At 39.0% G+C, this 25,668-nt stretch overlaps 1 protein-coding gene across 1 annotated transcript in view; it reads right to left on the bottom strand.

The window, feature by feature from the left end:
• Nucleotides 1-7,120: 7,120 nt before the first annotated feature.
• Nucleotides 7,121-25,668, bottom strand: part of N4BP2 (NEDD4 binding protein 2) — a 31,382-nt gene continuing 12,834 nt past the window's right edge. Inside the window, exons 8-17 of the mRNA XM_062492723.1 lie at nucleotides 22,796-25,095; nucleotides 21,307-21,392; nucleotides 20,567-20,609; nucleotides 19,348-19,583; nucleotides 17,814-17,932; nucleotides 16,366-16,504; nucleotides 16,076-16,261; nucleotides 13,734-13,902; nucleotides 11,820-11,943; nucleotides 7,121-11,109 (exon numbers count right to left, since the gene is read on the bottom strand). Coding sequence (XP_062348707.1) covers nucleotides 11,064-11,109; nucleotides 11,820-11,943; nucleotides 13,734-13,902; nucleotides 16,076-16,261; nucleotides 16,366-16,504; nucleotides 17,814-17,932; nucleotides 19,348-19,583; nucleotides 20,567-20,609; nucleotides 21,307-21,392; nucleotides 22,796-25,095 — 3,448 coding nt within the window. The 3' untranslated portion in view covers nucleotides 7,121-11,063. The remainder of the gene's footprint in view (nucleotides 11,110-11,819; nucleotides 11,944-13,733; nucleotides 13,903-16,075; nucleotides 16,262-16,365; nucleotides 16,505-17,813; nucleotides 17,933-19,347; nucleotides 19,584-20,566; nucleotides 20,610-21,306; nucleotides 21,393-22,795; nucleotides 25,096-25,668) is intronic.

Below are 25,668 nucleotides of genomic sequence, written 5' to 3'. Positions count from 1 at the left end.
AGTCATCCTGCTTCCAAGAAAGATCAAAAAACAACAGAATAATTTACAAAATAAAGCAAAAAGGAAACTTGCTTGTGCAGTGCTGCACAGTTAGGCTAGGGAATCAATTTTTTTCCTTTCCCTACAAAATGAAATTAATTCAGTTTATTATCAACAGTGATGAAGGAAAGGAAGGCCCACAGAAGGCATTTTGGGAATCCTTCTTAAAATCTTCAATCTTCCTTTTAGTCTGAGACAATATTTTGAATAAGGGGCTTCAGCACATCACCAGTTTATGTGAGAACTTGTGTTTCCTCATTTTCACATTAAACATCTATTAATCTGTTTTTAACTGCGTTTGGGTTTCTCAGTACCAGCCTAAGCAATCGGGCAGTAAGTTTCCATTGCAATTGTGATAAAGCAAATCAGACACCCAAACATTTTGAATGGTTTCCATCTGAAACATTCAGAACTGTCAGAAGTAGAGAAATAAATACTGTTTGCAAATTATACTGATATAAATGTCTTTGGTGATCATCACCAATTTTAGGTCTGCTACAGAGGGCAGATACTTAAAAATGCAACTACCTTTCTCTGTTTCATGCTAAGATTAATCCAGATGTGAAGCCATCTGGTTAAGTAGTTTGCATTTTGGAAAGAGTGCATCCATCTGTAAAATACTTCATAAAAAACTTTTAAACTGAGTGAACTCAGCAAAGAAACAACACTGTAGAGTAAGAAACATGTTCTAACATGTCTTGATTTCCACCCGTTTCCCTCCACTACATTTCCTGAATGAACTTGACCCAATAACTTCCCAAAAATAGTTGAATTTTATTTATTTGAGACCTTTCTCAGTAATACACATGCTTCACACATTTGATCCAAAATTTCACTTCCAAGAGACCTGGAACTCCAGCAAAAGACCCTCAGCTCCATGCACTCAGCATATGTAGGTAATTCCAAAGTTAGATGTAAAATTGACGCCTGACCTGTTTCTCCTGATCTTTGGTTGTTTGTAGGGTTGGCTTTTGGGAGTTTTTTTGTCTTTCTTATTGCAGTTTTTCTGCTCCTTTTCACATCTTCATGCTGTGCAATGAAGGGGAACATCTGGCTGTGAGAGAATAGTTAATACATTAAAAAGTACATTGTTTCTCCTTTTTAAAAAACTCATTATGAGTCATTATCTGGGACTTTCAGAAACAAACACCTTGTTGCAGAAAATATTTATGGGGGCGGAGTGAAGGCTTGCAGTTTATTTTTGTATTGAGAAGTAGGCTGACAGCAAAAAATAAAGTCTTAAACCACAGGTAACTAAGGGTTTATAAGAAAATATAAAATAATTAAAAATAACAAAAATAACATTCGAATGTAAAATAACATTACCCAGGGTCTTGACATGGGTCAGTCTACAATGAAAAGTCAGATTCCTTCTTAATCTGTCCCTCTTGGCGACAAAGAAAGCTGCTGGTGTTAGGAAGGGGGTTGAGATGAAGGAAGGAAGCTGTTCCTGCCCCCCCCCCCCCCCCCCCCCCCCAGCCTGATTTCCTTTTTTCTTCTCAGGTTCACTCAGCTCTGATTTTGGTCTGCCTCGGATAGTGTGGTATATGCAATGCTCAGGAAGTAAACCATGACACTCTTGATACCCACTGTATTTAACCCTCCAAGCCTTTCTCCTGTTCTAGATGATCATTAAATTATGCAAAATAAAGTTAATTGTTGTTTATCTCTAGCCAGTGCACCAGATATATAAACAAAACACAACAAGAAATATGTTTGTTTTGTGAGAAATTAGTCTAATCCTTTTTTGGTATAATTTTCAAAGGGAGGCAGCAAAAATGTATGTGGTCAAGGTGCCAGCTGTGTGTTGGGAAAACTGGGATGTGTCTACTTGCTTTCCCCTGAGTTCCTGGGCAGTATAGGGGAAATCAGGTAGGATGCCCAGACCCATTTCAATCTGGGGCTGAAGCCATTCCATTCCCAGGAACAGGTACCTTAGCAAACAGGAGGCTTCCTCACAGCATGGCAGAGAGCATTACTAAGAGAGTCTTTAAAGCAGGTACAGTAACTTCACATTACTCATTGTGAGAGCACTCAATCTGAAAGAAGAAATGAAAATGCAGTCTCACAGGCAGTTCCTATATGGATTTTGGTAAAACTCTCACATATTATTTGCCTTATGAGTTTAGGCTTTGGTTCCTCATCATCCTAACATTGTGGGTTAGATACCCCTCAAGTTTGGTAGTGAAGTGGCATAAACAGAAGCCTATACTGATAAAACAGAACCCAAAATCTAACATCAGGCAGGTTCCTCACACTTTGTGGAAGCAGGACTAGAGGGTGAGCCAAAAGGGGTGAGAGGGTGAGCCAAAGCCCTCCAGAATACTCACACTGGAGCATGCCTGACAGAGAAGCCTAAATGAAGGAACGTGCTTGAAATGCCACCCTCTCCCTGTGGACTCCCTTGCCTCCCTCCTGAGTTACAAAGCTCACCTTTCAGCTCAGCTCAGTTTCCAAGCCTCTTCCCATGCTATTGACTCTTCTCCTTCAGTGACAGGCTTGCCCTATGCTTCAGGTGCTCACAGAGCAGCCCTCCAACTAATCCTGCTCTGCAGGATTTGGCCCTAAGGTGCCCAATTTTTGGGTGCAGTGCTGAGATGGGTGCAAGGCACAAAGCAACTCAGACCTGGGCATGCCTGAGCAGCACAGACCTCTCAGGCCCAAAACAGAAAACATTGAGTCGTGTAAACAATGATCAAACTTGGGTTTGGCACCAAGAATCGGATGCGGTCATCTCCATTCATCCAGCCCCTTTTCAAGATGGATGCAGCTCCATACATTAAACCCATACACTTCTGAGGGAAGGCAGGCAGAGATTTCCCCACTTTCTGAGACCACAGCTTTCTGCCATCTCAGCTACAGAACTATTCTTTATTACTTTGATGTTTCCCCACTGTGTTTCCCCACTAATTAGCTATTTCTCCGGGATAGTTCTCTTGAGATCAGGTTGTCAGCAACATGGGCTCTGTGACAAAACTAACATTTACATTCTTAATGTTTTCTTGGAATCTGACACACGGAATCTGATAGCACAATTACTCCTGTGATGCCAGTGCAGAGCTGGTGGACAATGTACAGGAAGTGATTTCCTCCAGAGCAACATGAAAACCTACATCCCCTTTCTTGAAAGAGAAGCATGCTTAGGAACTGTACTGAGGGTTCTGTAACTCCCCCATCTCTCATCCTGAGAGAGCCTAGCATAAAAGCAGTCACATCATATAATCATGGAATGTTTAAGGGTTGGAATGGACCTTAAAGATCATCCAGTCCTAGGCCATGGGCAGGGACACCTCCCACTAGACCAGCTTGCTCCAGGCCTTATCCAGCCTGGCTTTGAACAATGCCAGTGCTGGGGTGTCCAACAGCCTCCCTGACAACCTGTTCTAAGAACTAATACAATCTTCTTCTGTTAAACCAGGTACTATTTCCAAAATACCCATCTGCTCTATTGAAGGAAAAAGAGTCTTTCTGTGTTCGCCTGGTTGTGGGGTTTTTTGGCTGGCATTTTGGGAAGACATTTGCCACCTCACGGGGCAGACCTGGGGCTAAGGGCAGACCTCTCCGACTGGCAGGAGCTGCTCCTGTCTCCCCTGCCCGATTTCCTTTTTGTTCTCAGATTCACTCAGCTCTGATTTTGGTCTGCCTCAAAGAGTGTGGTGTGTCCAAGGCTCAGGGAGTAAACCACGCCACTCTTGATACCCACTGTATTTAACCCTACAAACCTTTCTCCTGTCTTAGATGATCATTCTAAAATAATGCTAATTGTTGCTTATGTCTAGCACCAGAGACACAAGAAAATCACATGGAAGCGTGCTTATTTTGTTTTTAAAAAGCCTATTTTTTTCTTAGTTTCTCAAAGGGAGAACGTGCAGAATGTGCAAACCCTTATCTGTTTCTCTAAACTCTCTGACTTTTGCAATTTTCTCTCTCCCGGGGGACATTGATACTTCCTTCCTCCACCGGGACCTAATGCGAAACGAACGCCAGAGGCTTTGCTGTAAGCGTGGACGAGGCTCCAGCTGTTTTCCCTGTGAAACCACCCCCACCTGAGGCCGGCCCGGCCCAGGGCCCAGGCCCGCCGAGGCGCTCCCCGCGCGGCTGCCCGGGCCAGCGGCCCAGGGAAACGCAGGCTCCTCCTTTGGCTCTGCCCAAGAGAAGCGGGGCCGCGGTGTGCCACAGCAGGGAGGCGGCGGAGGGAGCCTCTCCCCTCAGGAGCCCCGCTGCAGCCGCCCCGGGGCTGCCCCTTCCCTGCTCCCGCAGGCCCCGGGAACGGCCGGGCACACACGGAGGGAGCGGACACCCTGCTCCCGGCTCCCTGCTCCCCAGTGCCTGTCCCAGCCCCACGGCCTTGTCCTTCCCGGCCCCGTTGGTGCTGCTGACTGTGCGTTCGTCTTGTCAGGAAAGAAAACAAACCGGGCCTCCTGCCCCAGCTATGCAAGAGCCCATTGGGACTCCCTTTGGGAAACTCAGAAATCTGAAGGCAGCCACTGGTTTTGTTTTCAATGTGCTTTTCCCACTTGTCCTGTTTCGAAGGAGATAGGGATAGTTACACTGTTCAGTCTCAGGCTCTCTGCTTCACCAGCTAGTTTCTCTTTTCTAGTCCATCAGTACGGAGATGTTACCCCAAAAGAAGACTCAGAACAGGAGCCTGGCATAGGTGCCCTGACCTGCTCCCAAAGGGAAGCCATCCTGCCACCAGAGTGTGTAATTCCTCCAATGCAGATGTTCTGCCATCTACAGCCTATCAAAGTATCTATTTTACATGGCTATCTTGATAAATGCCCAACCTGTCTATATGGCACTGCAAGACAGTAAAAGGAGGCAAAGGCAAGGGGGGGCACACAGGTGAAGAAGCCTACTTTCACCCTGATTTAGAGGCAGGAATCCAAGGCAATGCCTTGTGAGTTAGCTGACATGGAGTAAACACTATCATGGAGCGCTCCCACAGACCATTTACAGACCAAAGTGATTAAATCTGTGGCACTGGAAGAGGATTTCAACTGTTTGCTCTCCTGGCCAGTGTATGACTAGCCACAGGTGTCTATGAAGGAGAGTACTGTTTCTCAAGATAATACAAAAATAACACTGATCCATGCAGTTGCTTACCAATTAGTGGCAACTAATGAGAAGCCACTGCTAGCCCAGCCAGGCCCCATGATGCAGAAAATGAAGCAACATCAAGGACGTCCTTCCCTATCAGGGTTTTCAAGAAGATTATGCCACCAGCAACATTCACAGTGGCACAGAACTTGACCAAACAGCACAATGCCTTCATGTCAGTCTCCAAACAGACTGATCTGTCCAAGCATCCAACCTACAAAAACTAACCCAGGGTAGCTGATGGAGAAACCTTGGCATTACCATCTTCAAACCTGTGTGCAAAAACGAACTTGTCTTGCCCATCTCTAGCACAGAGCAGCAAGTATATTTTGAAAATCAACTCTACCCCACCCATCTGTAAAGAAAAAAAATCACCAAAATAATACTCCAAATACAGTGTTCTCCCTCTGCGGAAGAAATTAACAGCACGTGATGTGTAATAACATCCTTTAGCACCTGTCATACAGAGAAACAACTGTGCTCTGGTAGGGGCACATTAAGAACTGTGCTGCCACCATCACTCTATGCCATTGGCAAGGGCACCACCTATTGTCAAGATACCTGACACGTTCCACCAGCAGACACATTTAATTATGCTTCAATAATTTGAGCTGACAAACGGTTTGTCTAAAGCAATATTTTTATTTTACCACACTACAGTTTTCAGTCCTAAAATTCAAATACTTCTCTTAAGTAAGGATAGACTACAATATCCTATTACTCTTACTTAAATAGGGAGACAGACTTTCAGAAGTCCCCAGGACTGCTTTTGAAGAGCAAACTCCCATCTGGAAGCAGAGAGGTACTCAAGACTGTCCCAGCACTCAGGAAATAAAGGACATGAACTGAAACAGCAGCTTTCAGGTTTTTTTTGAGGCAGGATGGACTGTTTTAGCAAGGGTTGGCGTTAAGTTGCCTCAAGACAGAAGGCAAGTCCAGCAGTGGTACCTCCATTTGAAACATCACAATTTGAGAGACTAATGCCCAAGCTGGACATCCAGCCACATTGCCAGAGCAGGGAGTCCTGTAAGTAAGGATCACACAATCAACGAGACATTTACCAATGCTGTAGTCCAGTAACTGTGGCTCAGGATCAGCCACGTCACATTTAAACCAGCATCTGCCAAAGCTTTCATGTGTTCCCAAAACCTGTTTTCCCTGCTCTCTTGAACAGCTTGAGTTAGGGCTTTGCTGTGGAAATGCACAAGCCTGACTTGTTTCTACAGTCAACCCAAACTGCAAGGCAGTGAAGCTATAGAAATGATTCTGCAGAAGTCATCTTGCGTCACAGCAAGTTGTCCTCAAACTGAGCTAACAAATCAGGTTAGACTCCAGCCAGCACTTTGGTCTCAGGTGTCATTTCACACTTCCGGGACAACAAACAGGAAAATACCTGCACCTGAGCAGAACAGGGCAGACTTGGGAAAAGCCAGGCTTACTAGCTCTGTATCCACCACAGTACAGCATTGTGCTCCCTCTTGCTAAATGAGTTCTCTGCAGAAACTCCTGAAACTTCCATTGCTGCAGTGGTCAGACTGCCCCTCCCCTTGACATACACTATTGCCCTCACTCTCCCATGAGTACACCAGCGTGGAATAGCATCTCTTCAGCTACTTCAGGCCAAAAAAAACCTGAAACCATGACCCTCGCTTACAGCAATTTGAGCATTCAGCTCACACTCGCAACACTGAAATTCAGGCCACAAATCTGTTCCTTTTTATGCCTGCAGATGGTTGCTTCATCTCCCCACAGATGGTATCCTGAAGTCAAGCAAGTGGCTTTCATGCACAACTCCAAGACTACTATTTGAAAAAATTTGATACAAGCTGAAACATAATTTTCCAAGGAAAGACAGAAGGCTATACTTGTGACAAAAATCCTTTATTAAACTAGATTTTGTAAATTCCTTTTCATATTAGAAATTCTAAATGCAAATTACAAAACTATTTCAGTATAAAACAAAATTATAGTTAACAGCAAAAGTACAACTTTATACAAATAAAAAATCATTTTTATTTTAATTTAAAAATAGAAATTTGTATCTTCCAATGTACTGGTCCTAACAGCTTTTACAATTGGTAGCTGCAATACTAGGTGTTTTCACATGCATATTCACGTCTAGTCATTTAATCCTCTGCAGAGTTTATTTAGCTGAAATAGCATCAACAGTTGGGCTTTGGGTGGGTTTTGAGGGGGATGTACCACATGATATTAAAAAGCAAAAGCCAAAGTCATTAAGTATTGTCCAGGTATCCTGAAATATTTTGAAAAATAAATTTTTGCCCTACTACTGTCACAATCAACTGAAATGCTTTCAAAGTCACATTGCTTCAGACAACTTTCTTCATTGCACCTCTGGCCTTTTTTTTTTTAAACTGTAAGAGCACTCATCAATGCTAGCACGAGCAACAGTTTTGTATATTAAAAAATTATAATTCTCTGAAATTAAAACTTGGGGTAACTATTAAAATGTTTTGTAAAAGACTCAAAAAGTCACATATTAAAGGCCACCATTCATCACAATCACATGCTGTTGAAGAATAGAATAGAAAGTGGTACACAAAATAGGTATTTTAACAGTTGCACATTATTTTAGAGTGCTGGTGGTAATACTGCTATTTTAATTTTAAGGTGATACAGAATTTACACAGTACTTCAGGATTCTCACTGATGTAACTGCAAGAGACATCAGAACAGCTGGAACTTCTAAAATGTAACCTATTTGAATACCATTTTGAAATAATTGTATTTCAAAGAATTCATCCAAGGACATATTATAAAATCAGTCAGAGAAATACAAGAACTCCAGTGTTGTTTTTCTAGAATATTGGCGAGCAGGTGAAGGCACGGAGATCCTTCCTGATAAAACTCTACTTATTTCTACTCTGTGCACTGATCTTCTGACCTATTCTGAATCCAGCTCAGCACAGCTTTTAAGCACGTGCTAGAGATCCTTCAGAGGACCATTGTATTTTCTCTGAGTCAGAACTGCAATGCCTCGTTTTGAGTTGCTGAAGCTGATAGAGGCTTCATTATTTTCAACAGAGGCAAGATTGGTTTTGTCAGTGTTATGATTTTAAGCCATTATCTCCATCCAAGTTCAGCTGGTAGTCAAACAATACATGCTAGGTGAATGACCCGTCTACACCAGACAGGGCATTCAGAGGAGGAAGAGAGAAAAATATTCCAAACTGCTCTTGAACTGTGTGTGCTTCTCTGCTGACTTTGACAGAATGGAGAAGAATTCTCCTAGCACTAGGTAAAGCTGATTTTACCCTGAACGTTTTTAATGTATTTATCCAAATAGGACTAAGGGATGAAAAAGTAATATGAAAGGACACTGAAGCTCTCCAGAACAGCTCCTTTCTGAAAAGTCCTAGCCCACTTCCAGACTGTTTATGCACTTTTAATTCTTTAATCCCTTTTGTCCTCTTAAGCTTGCACTTTTAGCGTGCAATGGTAATTCTGAAAGAGGAAATGGCAGCTTCAAAAATATTCCTAAGCACATTGGCCAGAGCATTTTCTGGGGAAGTGAGAGTCAAGCAATCATCATCATCCACTTGCTGAGACAGAAGAAGGCAAAAAGCTGTGTTTCCCATCTCCAGGGTAAAGTTGTCAACTGGATTATGATGAACAGATGGGCAAGACAGACAACTTTTTCTGCTTGTCTTTTGAACTAAGATCTAATCTGTCTTTGTCCATGTCGGGAATGGTGCGAATATGCTGAGTGAATCAGGCTGCCTCCCAACAACCAGAAGTGTTGGCACTCCCTTGTTAACAGGCACATCTCTGTAGGGATTGGGCACCCAAGCAGCTCAACACACAACAGCCACTCAAGCCAACCAACAGGGACTATACTACAAAGAGTTGTCCCAGAGAGCTGCAACTCCATTTGTTATAAAAGCAGCACTGAGGAAAACCTGTTCAGGAACAGAAGGAAGCTCCTTGGTCCAAAACAAAGATTTTGGCTCCGCTGAGGTAATTCTAGCATTTGCAACCCTGTACAGCTGATAGTCTGAACTACTGTCGTGAGGCCAAGTGCCTAAATGGCATCTCAGTCCATTTTAAGCACTGTCACAGAGGATGGAGTGTAGACTTCACCACACAGGACATCATGCAGCATCAGAAATAGTTCTGTTAGCGCTATGTGGGGATCACAGATCTTTTGTATTTCACCCACTGACTCCCAGAGCAGTGCAGAGAGAAGGAAACAGAGAAAGGACATAATTCAGATGAACTAACCACCCAGAAAAAATATAGAACTTATTATGGCAGTCTGGTATTACAGAAAGAGCCCCTTTGATTAAGTATTACTCAAGCCATTCTTCCACTTGAAATCACCAAGGAAAGAGTACTGTATCTGCTGAAGCACGACAAACTCATTTTTGAGTCTACCATGCATCATATTCACTGTGTATGTATCAGAGTAAATACAGATATATTCAGGAAACATCACGTCTTTCAGCCTGTCAGCAACTTAGGCAGACACGTTTTCAAGTGCAACCTATTTCCGTGGACAGCTTTTCTCACAGAAGTTCTTTGTTTATTAGTACTCATGCATACAAATTGCAGAACTTGCACACAGATATGCACAAACTATGTGCATGCCCTGGATAAAATTTACTGCAAAGTGCTTAAAAATTTAAAAACTCCTCATATTAATCCCTATATATTAATATTATTCCTAATACACAACTCACACCTGTTCTGAAAAAGCCTTACAACAAAAATTTATATGCCTTTCAGGAGGCAAAGATGTAAATAAAAATAGCAATGCATTCTAGAAGATTTCTACTTAAAAAGTGTTCTGATTGTTTACTGGAAACACTTGCCTAAGTACAGATGTTCTTATTTAATTTTTGAATGGTTTTGTTTGGGGTTTTTTTATGTTGTTTTGGTTTTTTACATGAGTATTTCTAGATGCTGATGCAACTCCACCAAAATCAAGAGTAACTTTTGTACTACCAGATTTTCCAGTTAGGCAATTATTACTGCAATATTAGCATTCATTTTGATGTTGAAAATACATTTAAAATGTCTCATTATCATATTTTCTACAAGGAAATCACCAAACAATACACAGAAAATGAAGAAATCATTATTAGACACTTGTAAAGTGAAACAGTACTGCATTTGCTGCATTTAAAAAGCCACAAAGTAAGAAACAATTTTAATCCAGTAGGTGGATCTCCAGAATAACAGCAATGTGTTTTTCCCCTTAAGAGATCACACTAAATCTGCCAAATTACCAAACACATAGCTGGCCTTAATGCACAGGCCTTATATGCAACTTCCTTCAATAGCTGGAGAAGTTTAGAATGAAGTAAGGATAACAGAACTGGTCAACCCATCATAACATAACCACTAAAACAACACCAGATTTTTGAAGAAACCCGGAAATACTCAGCACTCAGATGTAACTGGATTTGAAATATCAGTAGTTGCCCAATTTCAGCTTCTCCTTTGCTCTTCTGAAGGGTTTAGCACAAAGTTCTGAAGTACAAAATAACTTGGTACAATATAATACATGTTTTAGAAGTACAGAAGCCACAGCAATCAAAATGTGCAAGGGTCAAAAGACAGGGCAGGTATGCTAAGAAGACAGTTATATTAAAAATTGTACCTTAACTTCCCTTAAAAACTTGTTATTTCGAAGCAAAATTCTTAATCTGCATTTCTGAGATTTCAAATCCTTTTAAATATCTTCCTTTTGCAGGTTCAAAAAATTATCTATTCCACACAAACATTTATTGGAAACATACTGGCAAATCCACTTGCTGTAAATTGAGACCAGTTCTAATAAAACATCATCTTTTAAAACAGATTACAAAATTCCAGTGCAGTTGTTCGAAACACGGGGGTTTTTTCTGTTACCCAGCAGTCATCTGACACCTCAGTGTCTATATACCTCTTTCCACAACTCTTCAATTCAGCATGACTTTCAGGCAGCCTGGTTTTATTTCTGTGAACCTGTGAAACAAGAAAAAAAGAACATCAACACGTGAACTACATGCAATGCCATCACCTTCAATTCTCATCAAACATAGGAGAGTGTTAAGGTTCTCAGTCCAGTATATGTGCGTGTGAAAGACCTGGGAAAAGCAGAAACTAAGATGAAGATTTGAGAAAAGAAAAAGCTGCCCAGTATTCTTGGTTATTATATTAATTCTGTTCCTCTATTCCACTTCCCCTTTCATTCCCTCTTCTTTCAAAATGGATTTTCATCCTTCTGTTTTGTAGAAGCCAGGAAGGAAATGGGAGTCATTGCTGGTTTTGAGTCTCACCTTCATGCTCACCTTCCTACACTGCTCTACGTAAAAAACAGCAAACACACTGGTGCCAGCCCAGACTTACTGAATTGCTATCCCTCATAAACTGAGCATGAATGCAAGTACTGGGAACCAATAAAAAGCAGGATTAACAACTTCTCACAGTAAAGCTAGCAATCTTGAATGGAAATACAGAATTAAACTATCTCAGAGGAAAGGATCTCAGGTTTAATAGGTGCTACACAACTGCACTTGAAAAAACAACCAATTTAATGTAATCTGAAACAGCAGATAGCAGATAGCCCTAATCTGTGCAGTAGTTTAACAGCATTCTAAAACTACACTTCAGTTTTCAGTTAGTTAAATGGGGGTTTAGAAAAAAAATTATCAGTAACAAAAATCTAAACTCACCTGAAGTTGTGGCTTGTGAGGTATCTGATAGCTGCTGGTCTGATGCGAGCGACTCCTCCCTGACTATGGCTTCCTCTCCCCGTGATAACAATGAGATATGGTTTACCACCAGTCTGCTGGTACTCTGCAACAGCAGGAATTGCAACGGTTAAAACCTTCCTCAGCAAGAGACTTGGCATTCAGTATAACCCTTCCATGCAGTCTTCTGAAAACTCTCACTATTCATTTAGAGCTTTGCTTTCCCATGCTGATAACTGGCTTTTTTATCAAAAATACACGTTTCCCCATTCTGAAAAAAACAAAATTTAAAATCTAGATTGCTTGCAAGATGCATATTGTGATCACCACAAAATCCTTCCAATTTCACAGAAGCTTTACTGTTTCTGTAATCTAACATTCAATTGGAATTCACATTCTGTGATATAAATTTCATTTGCAAAATTAAAAGGGGTGGGTGTCATTCACTGAATTTTTAAGTGGTGCTTGTGTATTGTTTCATGTTTATTTTAAAATAATGTGACTAAAGAAATAACGTTTTATTGAATGAAGAAATTAAGAAAGAAAAATATTAACCCAGCTTCTGACACATCACATTATTTGGACTATCTTCTGCTATGCTGGAGCATAGAAATCAACAGATTAACACATTCCATGAGTTTTATTAGGGTGTTTAGTCCTGATAACAAAAGAAATTGCTCTCTTCCCAGAGGAAACAGCAACCTAAATTGATGAAGAGTCTGAAAAAGAAGAATAAATAAACTAAACTGGATTCTCACAACTAGTCAAGATTTGCCAGTTTGGAATTACCAGTTCACATGATCTGTTTCTTCAACTACTCTCTCCCACACCATTATTTAGGTTTTATACTTATTTACTGTTAATTTTGCCAGCAAAAAAGTTCGCAGTATTGATCCTTTTCCCATGTATGTATGTATGTATAGTGAAATTTCCTTCCTTTTTTTTTTTTTTTAGATTTAGGTGAACTGAACAGAGCGCCCCTACTATCAATTTCAGAATTCCTGATTTAAGCACAGTTCTGAAAATTTAGTTCTAAGAAGCATTAGGTTACAGTTTAAATTACACAAATGTCATTGCAGGAATTGCATGAGATAATGGAATTTAATTATCTCTGATGTATACTGAAAGACAAGGGTTATCTAAAGCCCCACTGAACACTTTTATTTATACTCTGTGAAGTAGATGATTCAAAAAATCAGGTTTGTGCAGCAGTAGCTTGTGCAAGAAATGTTTGTTATAGAAGGATTCCCAGTGTGCTTAAATTTAGAGGGTAAACTAGTAATGTGGAAAATGTATCTTATTACAGCATGGACACTCATTAAGTATTTGTACTCTCCACTACAAGAAAAAATGAGCTCTCCAGCAAAACTGCATAAAATGACACTTCTGGAAGCAGCAGTATTCTGATATCAAGCAATGCTGCCAACAAACTGATACAGAAGTTTCTGAAAGGCAGCTTAAATCTCACCCTTAGATGCTGAAGACAATATCATCACTGTGATTAGAATTCCAACACAGTAATTTTTAAGATTATAAAAGCAACATAGTTTTGACAAAGCAATGCAATGGTGACACATGTGTTTGCATCATCTCAGTTAAAAACGTCAGGAAGGACAGACCAAGTATTCAGTAACAGTAATAAAAGAAGGATAAAACAGAAGGAAGAAGATTTTAAAAGAAGCAGGGGGAAGGGGGCAAGACAGAAAGCAACAAGAACCATTGTCATGTGAAAGAAAAACAATTCCATTGGGGTACTTGGAAAACAAGACAACACAAAGCCTAGATTTTTTTAAACACAGATGTTATTAAAGCACATTAATATTGCCATGTGTCATGATTTCTTAATAGAAAACGAGAATCATTTTTAGGGAGCAAGAATTATTACCTAAACCCTACCTTCACTTTTTTCCTGCAGCACTCTGGACAAGTGATTCACAGCTTCATCCACATGGAGACCATGCAAATCCAACACGTTCATGGGCAGCAAGGAGGTATTTACTCTCTCAAAGATTTGCACAGCAGCAGCATGATTAGCTTCTTTCATCTTCTGCTCATGAAGGCGACCCTTTATTCATAAGCACAGTGTCTATTACACGCCAAGAAATAATTTAAGCTCCACACTGGTCAGTGGTTTCAAAATGACAGTTCAAGTCTGAACCAGTAAAATTCATAATTCTAGCAGAACTTCTGCAAGATGCTCAGTGAGACCTACTCATAAGATTTCACGAAATCTGTTTGTGAGAAACTACTCAAAGCTGTCAGAAAGAAGACATTACAACAAAAACCTTACAAGGAGAAAAAAAAAGGCAGAAAAGGCACAAAATCGTAAGGTCTTTACATAAGCTAAAAAGTTATACTCCATACTGAGTTGCAGATTTATTTTCCTAACAATAGATTTTTATTTTCTGCAAGTATTTTGCTAAAATTATACTGAAACAGTGTCAGAGAAAGTGCCCAACAGATTAGGAAAAGCCTGCTGACTGTTGTATTTGAATTTAATTCCTCCGAATGCATTCCCAAAATTTCAGACAAGCCAAGGGTAAATACTTTTAATACTAATACTACTAATAATAATGCCTATTATCTCTCCTAATACTTTTGACATTTTTTATGACAGACAGGGCCAGTAAGTCTCTTCCAGAATGAGCAGTACAGTTAGTAACCTTACAGAGTGAACAAGTACTAACTCCTTCCCACGAACCTTCCAATGGTAGTATCTCACAGATCAAAGTCACAAATTATGTCCTTGAAGACCTGCAGGTACAGTCTGAAAAGGAAGATTTAACTCCAGGTATTGGACTAACAAAGGCTCAAGAGAACAAAAGTGGAAGTCTGTCTTACACTTTATTAAAATGGATCATCTGAAGTGTATTAGTGTCAGACCCAAGATAGCAGCTCTGTAACCCACTTGCAAAGGATTCCCAAGACAATGGCCACCAAGCATGAAGTATTTTTTATGAACAAAGGTAGCTTATTTTGCCTTTTTATTACTTATAGGAAAGTATATAATAAATACATTTCAACAGATTTACAATAGATTGTATTTGTTCTTATAGATTTTGTTCTAAGAACAAAAGTAAGACAGGGCTTAAAATTACATTTCTGTTTAAAATCCTGAACCCCTTTGTCTCAAAAATTCAAGAATATATGAAAAAAAACATAAAAGGTTCATTATAAAGATGGATAATCAGTACTTCCTGCATGCACAGTGACAATCTAAACATTTAGAGTTATAGTACTTGCATGAAAGCTTTTTGCATAAGCAAATTCAAGTGATCTATTATTACATTTTTGTTCTGTCATAACATGTAGAGAATGAAATGCTTCTATAATGTGAATTCTTACCAAATTGTTATATGCTATTAGATCAGGGGAAAACTATAGCCTTTGAAGATATTCGTAACAGATTTTTCAAGTGTGATGTCAAGGGAAGGATCTCCCATGAAGGCACCAAGAAACCAATGTAGAGGAACTTTGATTACAAGAAGAGATGAGACTTAAAAGCAAGAGTGTGATCAAGAGCACTGATCAGCAGTACTCAAACTGGTACCTACTAAGAAATGTGCCTGAATTTAGACCAAAGAGCCTGTGCTCCAAGGCCAGAACATGCAAGACTGATCAGCAGCAGATCTACACTCCATAACCAGATGTATTGTGAAAAGAATGACATACACACCTCATTTATCCCCACCCAAGACAGACTGTAGCTATAAAGATAGTCAGAATGAAGAAGTGAAGACAGCAGGCAGCAATCTTGCCCAAGATTTATGGAGGCTGAAGCAAGCAAGATTCTTGCAAAAGAATCTTAACACCTGACTCCTATAAAGTACAGAAGATGTGTTTAAAAACAGTTCAGCACCAACATACACAGAGGATTCAAAAAATCATGTTTGTTGCAGTCCATGTCGCACTCCAGTGAACCTAGCCAGACCACTTGGAGACAAATCTCAGTGTTTACAAGTATGTGATGTGAGACAGATCTAAGACAAAGGAACACACCTGACTAAGCACTAGATATCACCTTTCATGAGGTCTCACACCAGTTTTGGTTACATTAGCTTCCTGGGCCAGTATCATTACTAGTGGAAGTGAATTTACTTGTGACTGTCAATATAACACACAGGGAACACTGACTAAATTCATCAACTCTAGCAGGCATGATGTTTTCCTTACCACTTCCAACTCAGTGTTTAAGTACGTCCCTAAGTTCAGACAAAAAGCACAGTACTACTGTTTACCTGATGTGCATAAAAAGCTGCCACAGGCTTCATACCCATGCGATAGGCCTCCCCAGCCTTTTTCAAACATTCCTGTCGCTTTTGCTGGTGACAAAAAGCTTCTGCTCTTAAATCATCATATTGTGGATAGTCAAAGTCTTGAAACATTTCGCATAAAGGATCATCCTCTTCCTTACTTTTTTTTGCCTGTAGAAATTTGCATTGTTGAAGTTATGGATGCACTGTAGGGTGTTTTCATTAACACAGTTTCGGCTATGTTTGTAACTATGGTTAAAAAAATATATCAATACCTTCTTCTCACGGTTTTTTGCAGCACTGTAGGAAGAAACAATTTCATTTTGCTGAGCACTGTCTTGAGCTATAACTGTTTGTACAGGATCTGCCTCCAGAACACAGTTCAGAAACTGTTCCGTTTGTTCTAAAGAGTAGCTGTAAAAAATAAATAAAATCTGTGACTTTACAAATACATATTAATGTATGCTATCTTTATCTAAATTCATTATAACAAATCTTAATATTTTTACAGAATTAGATTACAATGAAAAGAAATACTGGAATGGAATATTCCAGTTTCTTAAAGAAAGGCTTGCAGACTCCTTGTAGGGTGTTACTGGTATCAACACATATGCAGTCTTGGTCGACTGAAATCTAACAAAGGGGCACTTGAACATTAAAAGGAAAATGGCATACTGAAATAAATTGCATCCTACCTTAATCAAAGAGATATTAACAAATGCTGATCTTTGGGCTGGATAAGACAGTTCATCTTAAATCTTCTCTGCTCAGGGTTAGATAGTTCAAACTAACTTAAAAATAGCTCAGTTTTCTGAAACCCTAATGAGGGAAAATCCTTGTATTTTTAGTTATCAAATTTAATTAAGACATCATTTGCCAACAACTTTCTAATAAGTCCTTTTTCTTATTTATTCTTGCTCTTTCATAAGCTAAGAAGAGCAAACTGATCAAAAATAAAGACAGATTTTGGGAAAGGCAACACTATGAGAACAATTTAGGATGTGAAAAATGAGATGGTGAAATGTTTGAATTATAGAAATGGATGAAGGATATATTTTACACAGGAAAGATTTTTATAACAACCTAGACAGGCAGCATGACTGACAAGTAGGTATGCAAACCCATATGTACAGACAGACTTTCAAATGGCCAAGAATGAAGAAAGATGTCTCTCTTGAATAAAAAAAAAATTTACTTCTCAAAAACTTGGATTTAAGAAGGTAGACACATCCCAGAAACATAATGCAGAAGAGAGAAAGAAAATGTCAGCAGGAAGAGATGGAGAGATGGCTCATTCCTTAAGAAAAGCTGTGGTAGCCAGGAAAGTACTCACAGGTAACACCAGGTGATGGTAGTGTTTTCCCCTTGGGCAGATGCCATTTCCTGTGAACCTACTATTACCACACCCACTAATTTCTCCCACTAGATTTAAACCTCAGCTCCCGAGAAAATATGCAGTTCCACTGACAGTTAGTCAGTGGTCAATAGCCAGAGACATTCTTCTCCCAGTGAAAGAAACTGTCTATTCCACCCTAAAAAGAGATGTGTCTAAACTGAGACTTTTTATACCCTTTTTGCCTTTAAGACCAGCTAGTTTTGCCTGGATTTAGACTAACAAAAAGTGCCACTTTGGAAAAAGCCATTCTTTAGCATTATTTTAACTCTCAATATTTACAGCTGTAACTGAGTACTATTTTTACAAAGAAGCAAAAAGATTTCTTACTTGTTGTCCCTGAAGACATCCATTAAGAAATTTTGATTCATAGTTGGAAACATCTCAAAAAGTTGCTTCTCCTTTAGTTTAGCAGCACAGTCTTTTCTAGCTGTAGAAGGAATGCGATTCTACCCAGAAGACAAAAGTAATATATTACAAGTTCTTGATTAGAACAAAATACAGTAAAGGTGGAGCCAATCCAACTTTGCCATTATTTGTTACGATTTAAAAGGTACCTACTCAGTTGGTATGCACCTACAGCAATGACAACCGTATCAGCCTACCACACTGATCAGCGTAAAGTAAGGACAAGTGAGTTGTATTATACATCACTGCAGTGCTCTGTAGTCTTTTGAAGTAATGCAGCTGGAGCTCCCTCATAATTTTGACAAAGTAAAATGATGATTTTTAAGATGGATTTGAGTTTTGGCCAGTCCATCTAGTCCAGTGCTAAGCTTCTGTAAAGTTCACCTCTTTTTTCTACACTGAGGGCCCGGGGTTGAAACAACACTTTGTTATTAAGCAGCATAAACAATTTTGGTTTGGTGTATCTGAAGTTGTGTCTGTGTTAAATATTCTTACTGGTGAAGTCATCTGAGAAGATGACATCATTATATTATAGCATCAATTGGAATGATTGTTCCAATATTCAGGTATTTTTGAAAAAAAGAAAAAGAGTGGTCAAAATAAAAGCCAAGCTCCAAGAATCCAACCTGAAAATAAAGCTGTGGACATGACAGTAGTTGCTACCAGCAGGGCACATATATGCAGTTCCAAGAAAGAATCCACAAGCCATTTTCAAAGCATAGGCTCATTCATACAACTTTCTACACAAGTTCAGAGCTGCTCTACTTTAGGACAGTTGCTGATCAGAGACAATTACAAATAAGAGCGCCTGTTCTGAACATCCGTGGGGCAGTAGAGGGCAGCAACAGGCACAAGCCAAACAGGCAGTGTACAGGAACTCTGTGTGGAAAACAAAGAACTACTAAAAATCTATTAAAGAGTTACTGTATTCTCAGAAGCGAGCACAGAAACTTGTTTGAGATTAGCCTCAAGTACTTATTTTAATGTCTAATCTGTTGGGAATGTTATGGGTTCTGCTTACAAAAAAAAAAATAAAAATTAAAATGAATTCAGTACACTTCTAAACAAACAAGGCATGGCGCCAACTAAGAACTCTTTCTGATATTGCTGTCACAATAAAAAGCATGGAAGATCAAACATCTTTGGTTTTAGCTGAGCAAGCAAACACAATTCAACCAAACACAAATGCTAACCTGCATAGTGAAGTGCAGCACGATCTGTTCGTGAAACAACCAAAATATTACATTCTAAATGAGACTGTATTTTTCCAACAGAACCATCTACCTCAAGCAAACTCCTGTATCACAGTAATCAGCAATACTAATTGGCATGCATTTGTCTCACAAATCCCAGCTGTAATCAGCAGCACAGGGATGAGTCACCAAATAAGACATACTCTTATTTCACTATCTAGTAATGAATCTAAACCACATTTTAAAAATGGTGCTATGCATACCAGGTCCTCCCTCTCCTGGATTGCTATTTCTTCAGAAATTATTTGTCTGAGAGAAACTTTCTGAATCTGAGCATTCCAGTGGTCCATAAATGGAAAAACGTCCGATGTTGCTGGGGTTTTAGTCTGAATATCTCGAGATGTGTCTGCAGCTGAGCTCGATGTTTTTGTCTGCATTTTGCTGTCTGCATTCTGAGATAGCAACACTTCTGAGTCATCTGTATCTAACTGCTGAATCACTGTAGGACATTCAAAAGCAGTAAAAGTAGGGTGAGAAAACACTTATTAGCTTATATATACATGCAATGCCAATATAATTAAGACAAGTTCTTCAACCTATATAGTTTGAGTTTTGTTAAAGCAAGATTATTAATGCTAAAACAGAAACCAACACATTGCTTTCATCTTTTTCACTTCCATTTCCCAAAGACTGTCTTTATCATCTTTATCTATTTTGTGAAATGAAAGAAAACCATCAGACTTCCTCACCAAATTTTCAAGTGCTAAGACATATCTTATATCTGTAAAACCGTCTTTCACAAACATTAAGTGGGGGTTGTTTGTTTTTATAAAAGAAACACTGACTGCTATGTTTACCTGCCCTTCTTCTACAATTTAAGGACAGATGCTTAACAGTCTGGTTTTATGTTTCTACAAGTTAATGGCAACAGCACTGTTTGGTCACTAGTTTGCACCCACATTGCAATCCAAGTCTGCAGTGGGGTTCTGCAAGACAAGGACATTTGTTCTGGAGGCTGAATTAAAACTGAATTGCAGGAGATGTTAACACTTTTTGAACAAGTCATCCATCTTCCTGCTAAAATCTCCTCTGATGAACAACATGTGAATGTTGTATTCTTGACCTCCCTTCCTCACCTGCAGAGATCCTACTCTGCTGGTAATTCTCTGGCTGCTCCTTTTCTTGCCACAGAGAATTCCTACCAAACAGCTGTCTGCTTCAACCAGAGCTTCTGAGTTTTCTGGATAACAGAAAATTACAGGCTTTATCTGGAAATAGTGATTCTACTTAACTTCTCTCCCCTCCCCCACACCATCTCATAAGAGATTGGTAAATGGCTCCAAAGGAAATGAAATTTAGCCTAATAAATAAAGTCATTATTTTTCAACTGATGGAGTATTTGCAACCTTAAGTTTCAAATAATTAATTATTTTTATAATGAACATTAAGTATTTTTACAATTAAAAGAAATACACAACATACCATCTGCAGACAACTTACACGATTCATCTCTCCTCTGACGCTTCTAAATAAAAATAGTAAAATCATGAATAAGTTATGAATTTTGCAGGAAAACTTTGCAAGTGTTAGCTTCTAATTAAAGCAGCTTCAAAATAAGGTCTCACAATACTTCTCAAAGATCCAGTATTTTAAAAGAAATATATTTAGGAAGGATAATTATGAAGTGAAATTTGTAAGATGGAATTATCTTTCTGAAAATACATCAAACCAGAGAAACATGCCCCACTGCTAAGACTTCACAGCCTTGACTATATAACCCAAACAAAATTTTTCCAAAAGGCATTCCAAGTTTCACAGGGATGTGAAGGAACACAGGTTAGAGAACTCATCTCAATTACTGTAAGCAGGGATGTTCTGTACAGAGAATAATTAATAAAAGAATTGTTTTTACAGGTTAGAAAAACAGTAAGGATTTTCGGCCAGTGGAATTTTTCATCAATCTTGTAGTGAAATTGTGCACTGTGATCCTTCTTTTTTTCAGAATCTTGTTTTCGTGATGAGGCACTCATGACATCACTTAAAATGTCTTTAAATAGCTCCAACAGTTATAACATGCTGATACACTCCACACTTTTTACAAACTATTACATTTTATCATTTTTCTTGCAAAGATAACACCTTTAGACCAAGACACACTGAGAAAAATGGTCTGACAAAATACAGGCATGCCACATTGTATCATAAGCAAGAAATCTACTGACCAGAATAGATTCTTTCCATTTTTCATGAATCACTTTTGCCAAATTCAGATCAATATGAACCACACAATCTTCAACAGTTAGTGAACCTTGTTGAACAAATAGAATATATTCATTAAAAGCATTCTGTAAAAACTTAGGTAAGCAATTAAAGTACAGTATTCTAGACTTACTAATTTTAACTTTGGAGATTTTAAATTAACTGGTCACACCTGAAAAAACTTCTAAACAAAAAAAAAGCATTCCACAGAAATTAGTTTTGGGTGTTCAAAAACTCTGAAAGGGTAGGAAATAAGCAAGTTAACATTAAGTGTACATTGTAGAAATGTGACTACCTGGACAACTGTATTTTTCCTCCTGTTTTCTGTTTTTCTAGAAAACTCTTCATTTACAAAGCCATTGTTAATTGAAAATAACAGTTTCATCCATGAAACTGTGATTCCCCTATTCGATTGTAATCCACATGGCAACTGCTTTTCTGTACAACATGCCCACCACAGCCCAACAGCAGCCACATCCCTCCTTTCCAACATGCAAATTCACAGAAACAAACTCCAAGCACCCCCCCAAACTCTAAAGGAAACAGCAGAAATTATCATGGTATCATAATAATAGCTCCTTTTCCTTAAAAAGGTGTTTTTCACCCTTTCAAAAATAAAAAAAGAAGTACATATGCATCAAATAAAAATTTTTGAGCATACTTCAGGCACAATAAAACACTTTCCTGCTATAAAAAAACACCTTTTTTTTTAAGGAGGTAGGCATGTAAGGCAAAGAGGCCAGCAATCAAACCCACTAATAAATTAAGTATCCAGGGTTTCACATAAAGCAATCTTCAAGATGAAAGATAGAAATAAGAAAGAAAAAAAAAGAAAATGTGTGGGGAAAAAAGAGAGAAAAACATGAAACTGTACATTACTATTTTCTTTTTTCCTTTTTCTACCACTCTAAATTTTGAGATGCACGTTCAAGCTGCTTATGGCTTCCTTAACCATAATTTGCCAGCAGTCTGTCTGTTGTCATCTTTTAAGTATACAGCCACACTTCATCTCCCTTAATCACCCATCTTCTTGTTCCACAACTTAACTGATGCCAAAAGGCTTTTTTTCCCTTTTTTCTTTCCTAATCAGCCACAATTTGCATATTCCTTATCATCTAAATATTTCTTCAGTGTTTGAATATAAGCTCAAAGGCCTGTTGCTCAGAATGCAAATAAGCCCATATACTTTCTTTTTATTTTAAAGTATGTACATGTACAAAAAGACAAAGGCAGAAGACAAAGGCAGAAGTGCACTACTGCACTTATATTTTATGCCATGCTTAGTTCAGTTTCATTTCTGCATTAACAAAATCAATCACCAGTATCACAAGGAATTACAGGAATCTATTCCCTAAAAATCAAGCATGAAGGGAAAAAAGCACAGGCAAAGAAAGAAAGGTTTCCTACCAAAATAGTTTTTTTCATAAAAACATGCATATAATTACATCATACCTGCATCAATGCCAACAGGCCCAAATATCTCTTTCAGCTGGAGTGCCAGTTCAGGAGGCAATGTTAGTTCTAGGCAATCTATGCTGAAGGCTGCATGTGATGCTGGTATAGGGCTTTGTCTCTTGGCTTTAGTTGCAGCCCAGCTTGGAGTTTCAATTTCTTCTTTACCACACATTTCCCTGGAATTCTCCTGAGTTTTTTTATCCATCTCCAGTTCTTTATTGCTCCTAGGACCAACCAGAGGTGCATAATCCATTTCCAGTAACAAACCAGCTCCTTTGGAATTTTCAGCATTGCTTTCTGAAGGGTTACTGTCACTTTCATTGATTAATTCAGATTTCAAATTGGCAGAAGTTGATTTAGGATCATGAGGCAAACCTGCATCAAGTTGTGAAAGTGATGGCTTATTTACAGTTTCTTCAGGAGGACTCTCACTCTCTCCCATCTGCTTTCTTGAAACAGACAGCTCAATGATACCTGCTGCTGAATTGCTTGTGACAGTTCTAGGGGCTGAATCCACAGAATTTTTCAATTCCACAAAATTATTCAATGAGGTAGCAGTGAATGAGTCAGACATATCAGCACTTGTCACAGCTGTCTTGGCAGCCCTACTTTCTGTAATACTGAGTGATGAGTCCTTGTCTTCTAAAGCCTCAAAGATATCACCAGCCCCAAGTACTTGTGGAGTTTGTTTGCAGTCTTTGAGATTCTCATCACAGTTTGTACTTGCCTTGAAATCAAGGTCTGCGACCACTGGCTCAGCTTCACTTACCTGAATGCTTTCAGTATCAACAGCTTTACGTAACTTTTCATCAGAGTCTAACAATAGACCTGAGGCCCAGTCTATGTCTTTGTTACATCTTTCATAAAGATCTTTCAGAGCTTCAAACGAAACAGACTCAAAGAGCTTACAGAGCATATCTAGTTTTTCAGACTCATCAATATTGATAAGCTCACTTTCCTCCACAAAAGTGCTTTTATCATACGTAACTCGATAGGGTATTTTTTCCTGAGAATCTGAGACATTATCTGTATCTTTGGGTTTGAAGCCATCTAGCCTGCCATGCAATACTTTTGCTGCCTCAGGATAAAGCATTTTCTTTTCTAATCTCCACAGGACAGCAAAGTCCTGTGATTCAGTCTGTGAATGGCTACTTTTATGCCTACGAAAGTTTGTGTCCTGTTTCTCTTCTGCCACGTTAAGTTTAGACAAGTGGTCCTCTTCTCTGGGATGTGGCAAGCTGCTGTTTGTAAAAGTTAGGGCTAATTTGTGATGTTTTCTTGTTCTCTTACTTTGCTGGGATTTTTCCTCACTTACAGTTTCACTAGCTACTATTTCCTCTTGGTGCACAGGCAAGCTTCTTATATCTGGTTGCTCTCCAGTGTTCACAGGCGACCCGTGAATAGCATGTAGAGTTTCAAGAGCATTCATATCAGTGTCATCTTCAGTATTTCTGTCTTCATCACCCTGATTTAAATTTGTCTTTCTCATTCTCATTGGCCTTTGTTGTCTCTGTTCTAATGAGGCTGAGACAGGCCAATATCCTAACATTTGTAATTCTGGTGTATCTGAACTAACAGAGTAACAGCTACAGGGTAGACTTTTGTCCTCATGCCCTTTCTCAACAGCAGATGTCTCAAGCAAGCCTACTTGCTCTTCACCTATCTCAGAATGCTGCTGACTGGGATTTTCACCTTCTTTATCACTCTTCAGAGATTTTCCTAGTCTTCTAGATCTTTTGACTCTCTGTCCCATTGTTTGTTCCACGGGCCAGTCACCCAGAAAGTTTAGCAGTTCTGGTTTTCCTGATGCATCAAAAGCCAAACTGCTTGGTTCCACTGTGTTACTCGTTTGTATTGATTTTGGTTCCATGCATGCTTCATCCAATTGTTCAACTGCAGTTTGAGCTTTGAAACTGCTGTTATCACTGTGTTCCTCAGCTCCACCTGTGTGTAAGTTCACAGTCTCTTCAGCTGGGATCACATCTACCTCATCCATTTCTGCTTCAGTTTCTTCTGGTTTTAATACCTTTTCTTCTTTCTTCTCCAAGGGCTGCTCTTTTTTGGTGCAATCTGATGAATTAATTTCCAAGTCATCTTGAACAGTGCTGTTCTCAGAATTGGGTTCCACTGAGTTATCTTCCATTTCTTTTTCCTCTTTATGAAAATGCTCAGGATCACAACTACTTTCTAATGTTAGAGAAACACTTGGCGAAGTTTTATCAACTTCAGTTAATTCAATAGGCTCCACCTCAGAAGCAAAACATTCTTCCTTTACACCAGAATGTACCTCTCGCTTTCTGAAAGACAAATTGAAATGAAATGTAAACCCATTTCAAACCTTCTTGAAGCATTTGTCCACACTTTCAACTCCAGTTAGAACTAGAGAGCTGAACCTAGTTAGACTCCTAGTGAGATGAGAACAAATTTATGACTAGCTGTAACTTCAACACTCCTCAATACAAAAGGAGCTAAGCAAAGATGAACTTTTTTTAGTAAGTCTCCCCTTCTTACTAGAGCACAGGGCTAAGAACACTTTCTTAGGAGTCAATCTCATCCCCATCCCGTTTCCAGCATTCAGTTTTGTATCAGAGCACTTTGCTGCCAGACATTTCCTCACTCAGATCAGCAAGTCTGGTAAATATACTTTTATCTAATGACTGTTGCTCTCTCCTGTTGGCTTAGTGCTAAAGACAGTCTAGACATTAACTAGGAGAGAATGTGCCTTTTTTTAATCAAACCATTTTTAACCATCAACTACATTCCATTAATTATCTTTTCAATTACATCACACATGCAAAAACCCAAGTGAAATAACTGAAATAAAATCTGATTTCCTGTGTGTCCTAGTTTTGGCCAGAACACAGAGGTTA

The sequence above is a fragment of the Cinclus cinclus genome, chromosome 5 (genome assembly GCF_963662255.1).
Source record: "Cinclus cinclus chromosome 5, bCinCin1.1, whole genome shotgun sequence".
NCBI lineage: Eukaryota > Metazoa > Chordata > Aves > Passeriformes > Cinclidae > Cinclus > Cinclus cinclus.
Note: the sequence above shows the minus strand (reverse complement) of the source record. Positions and strands in the feature narration are given on the sequence as shown.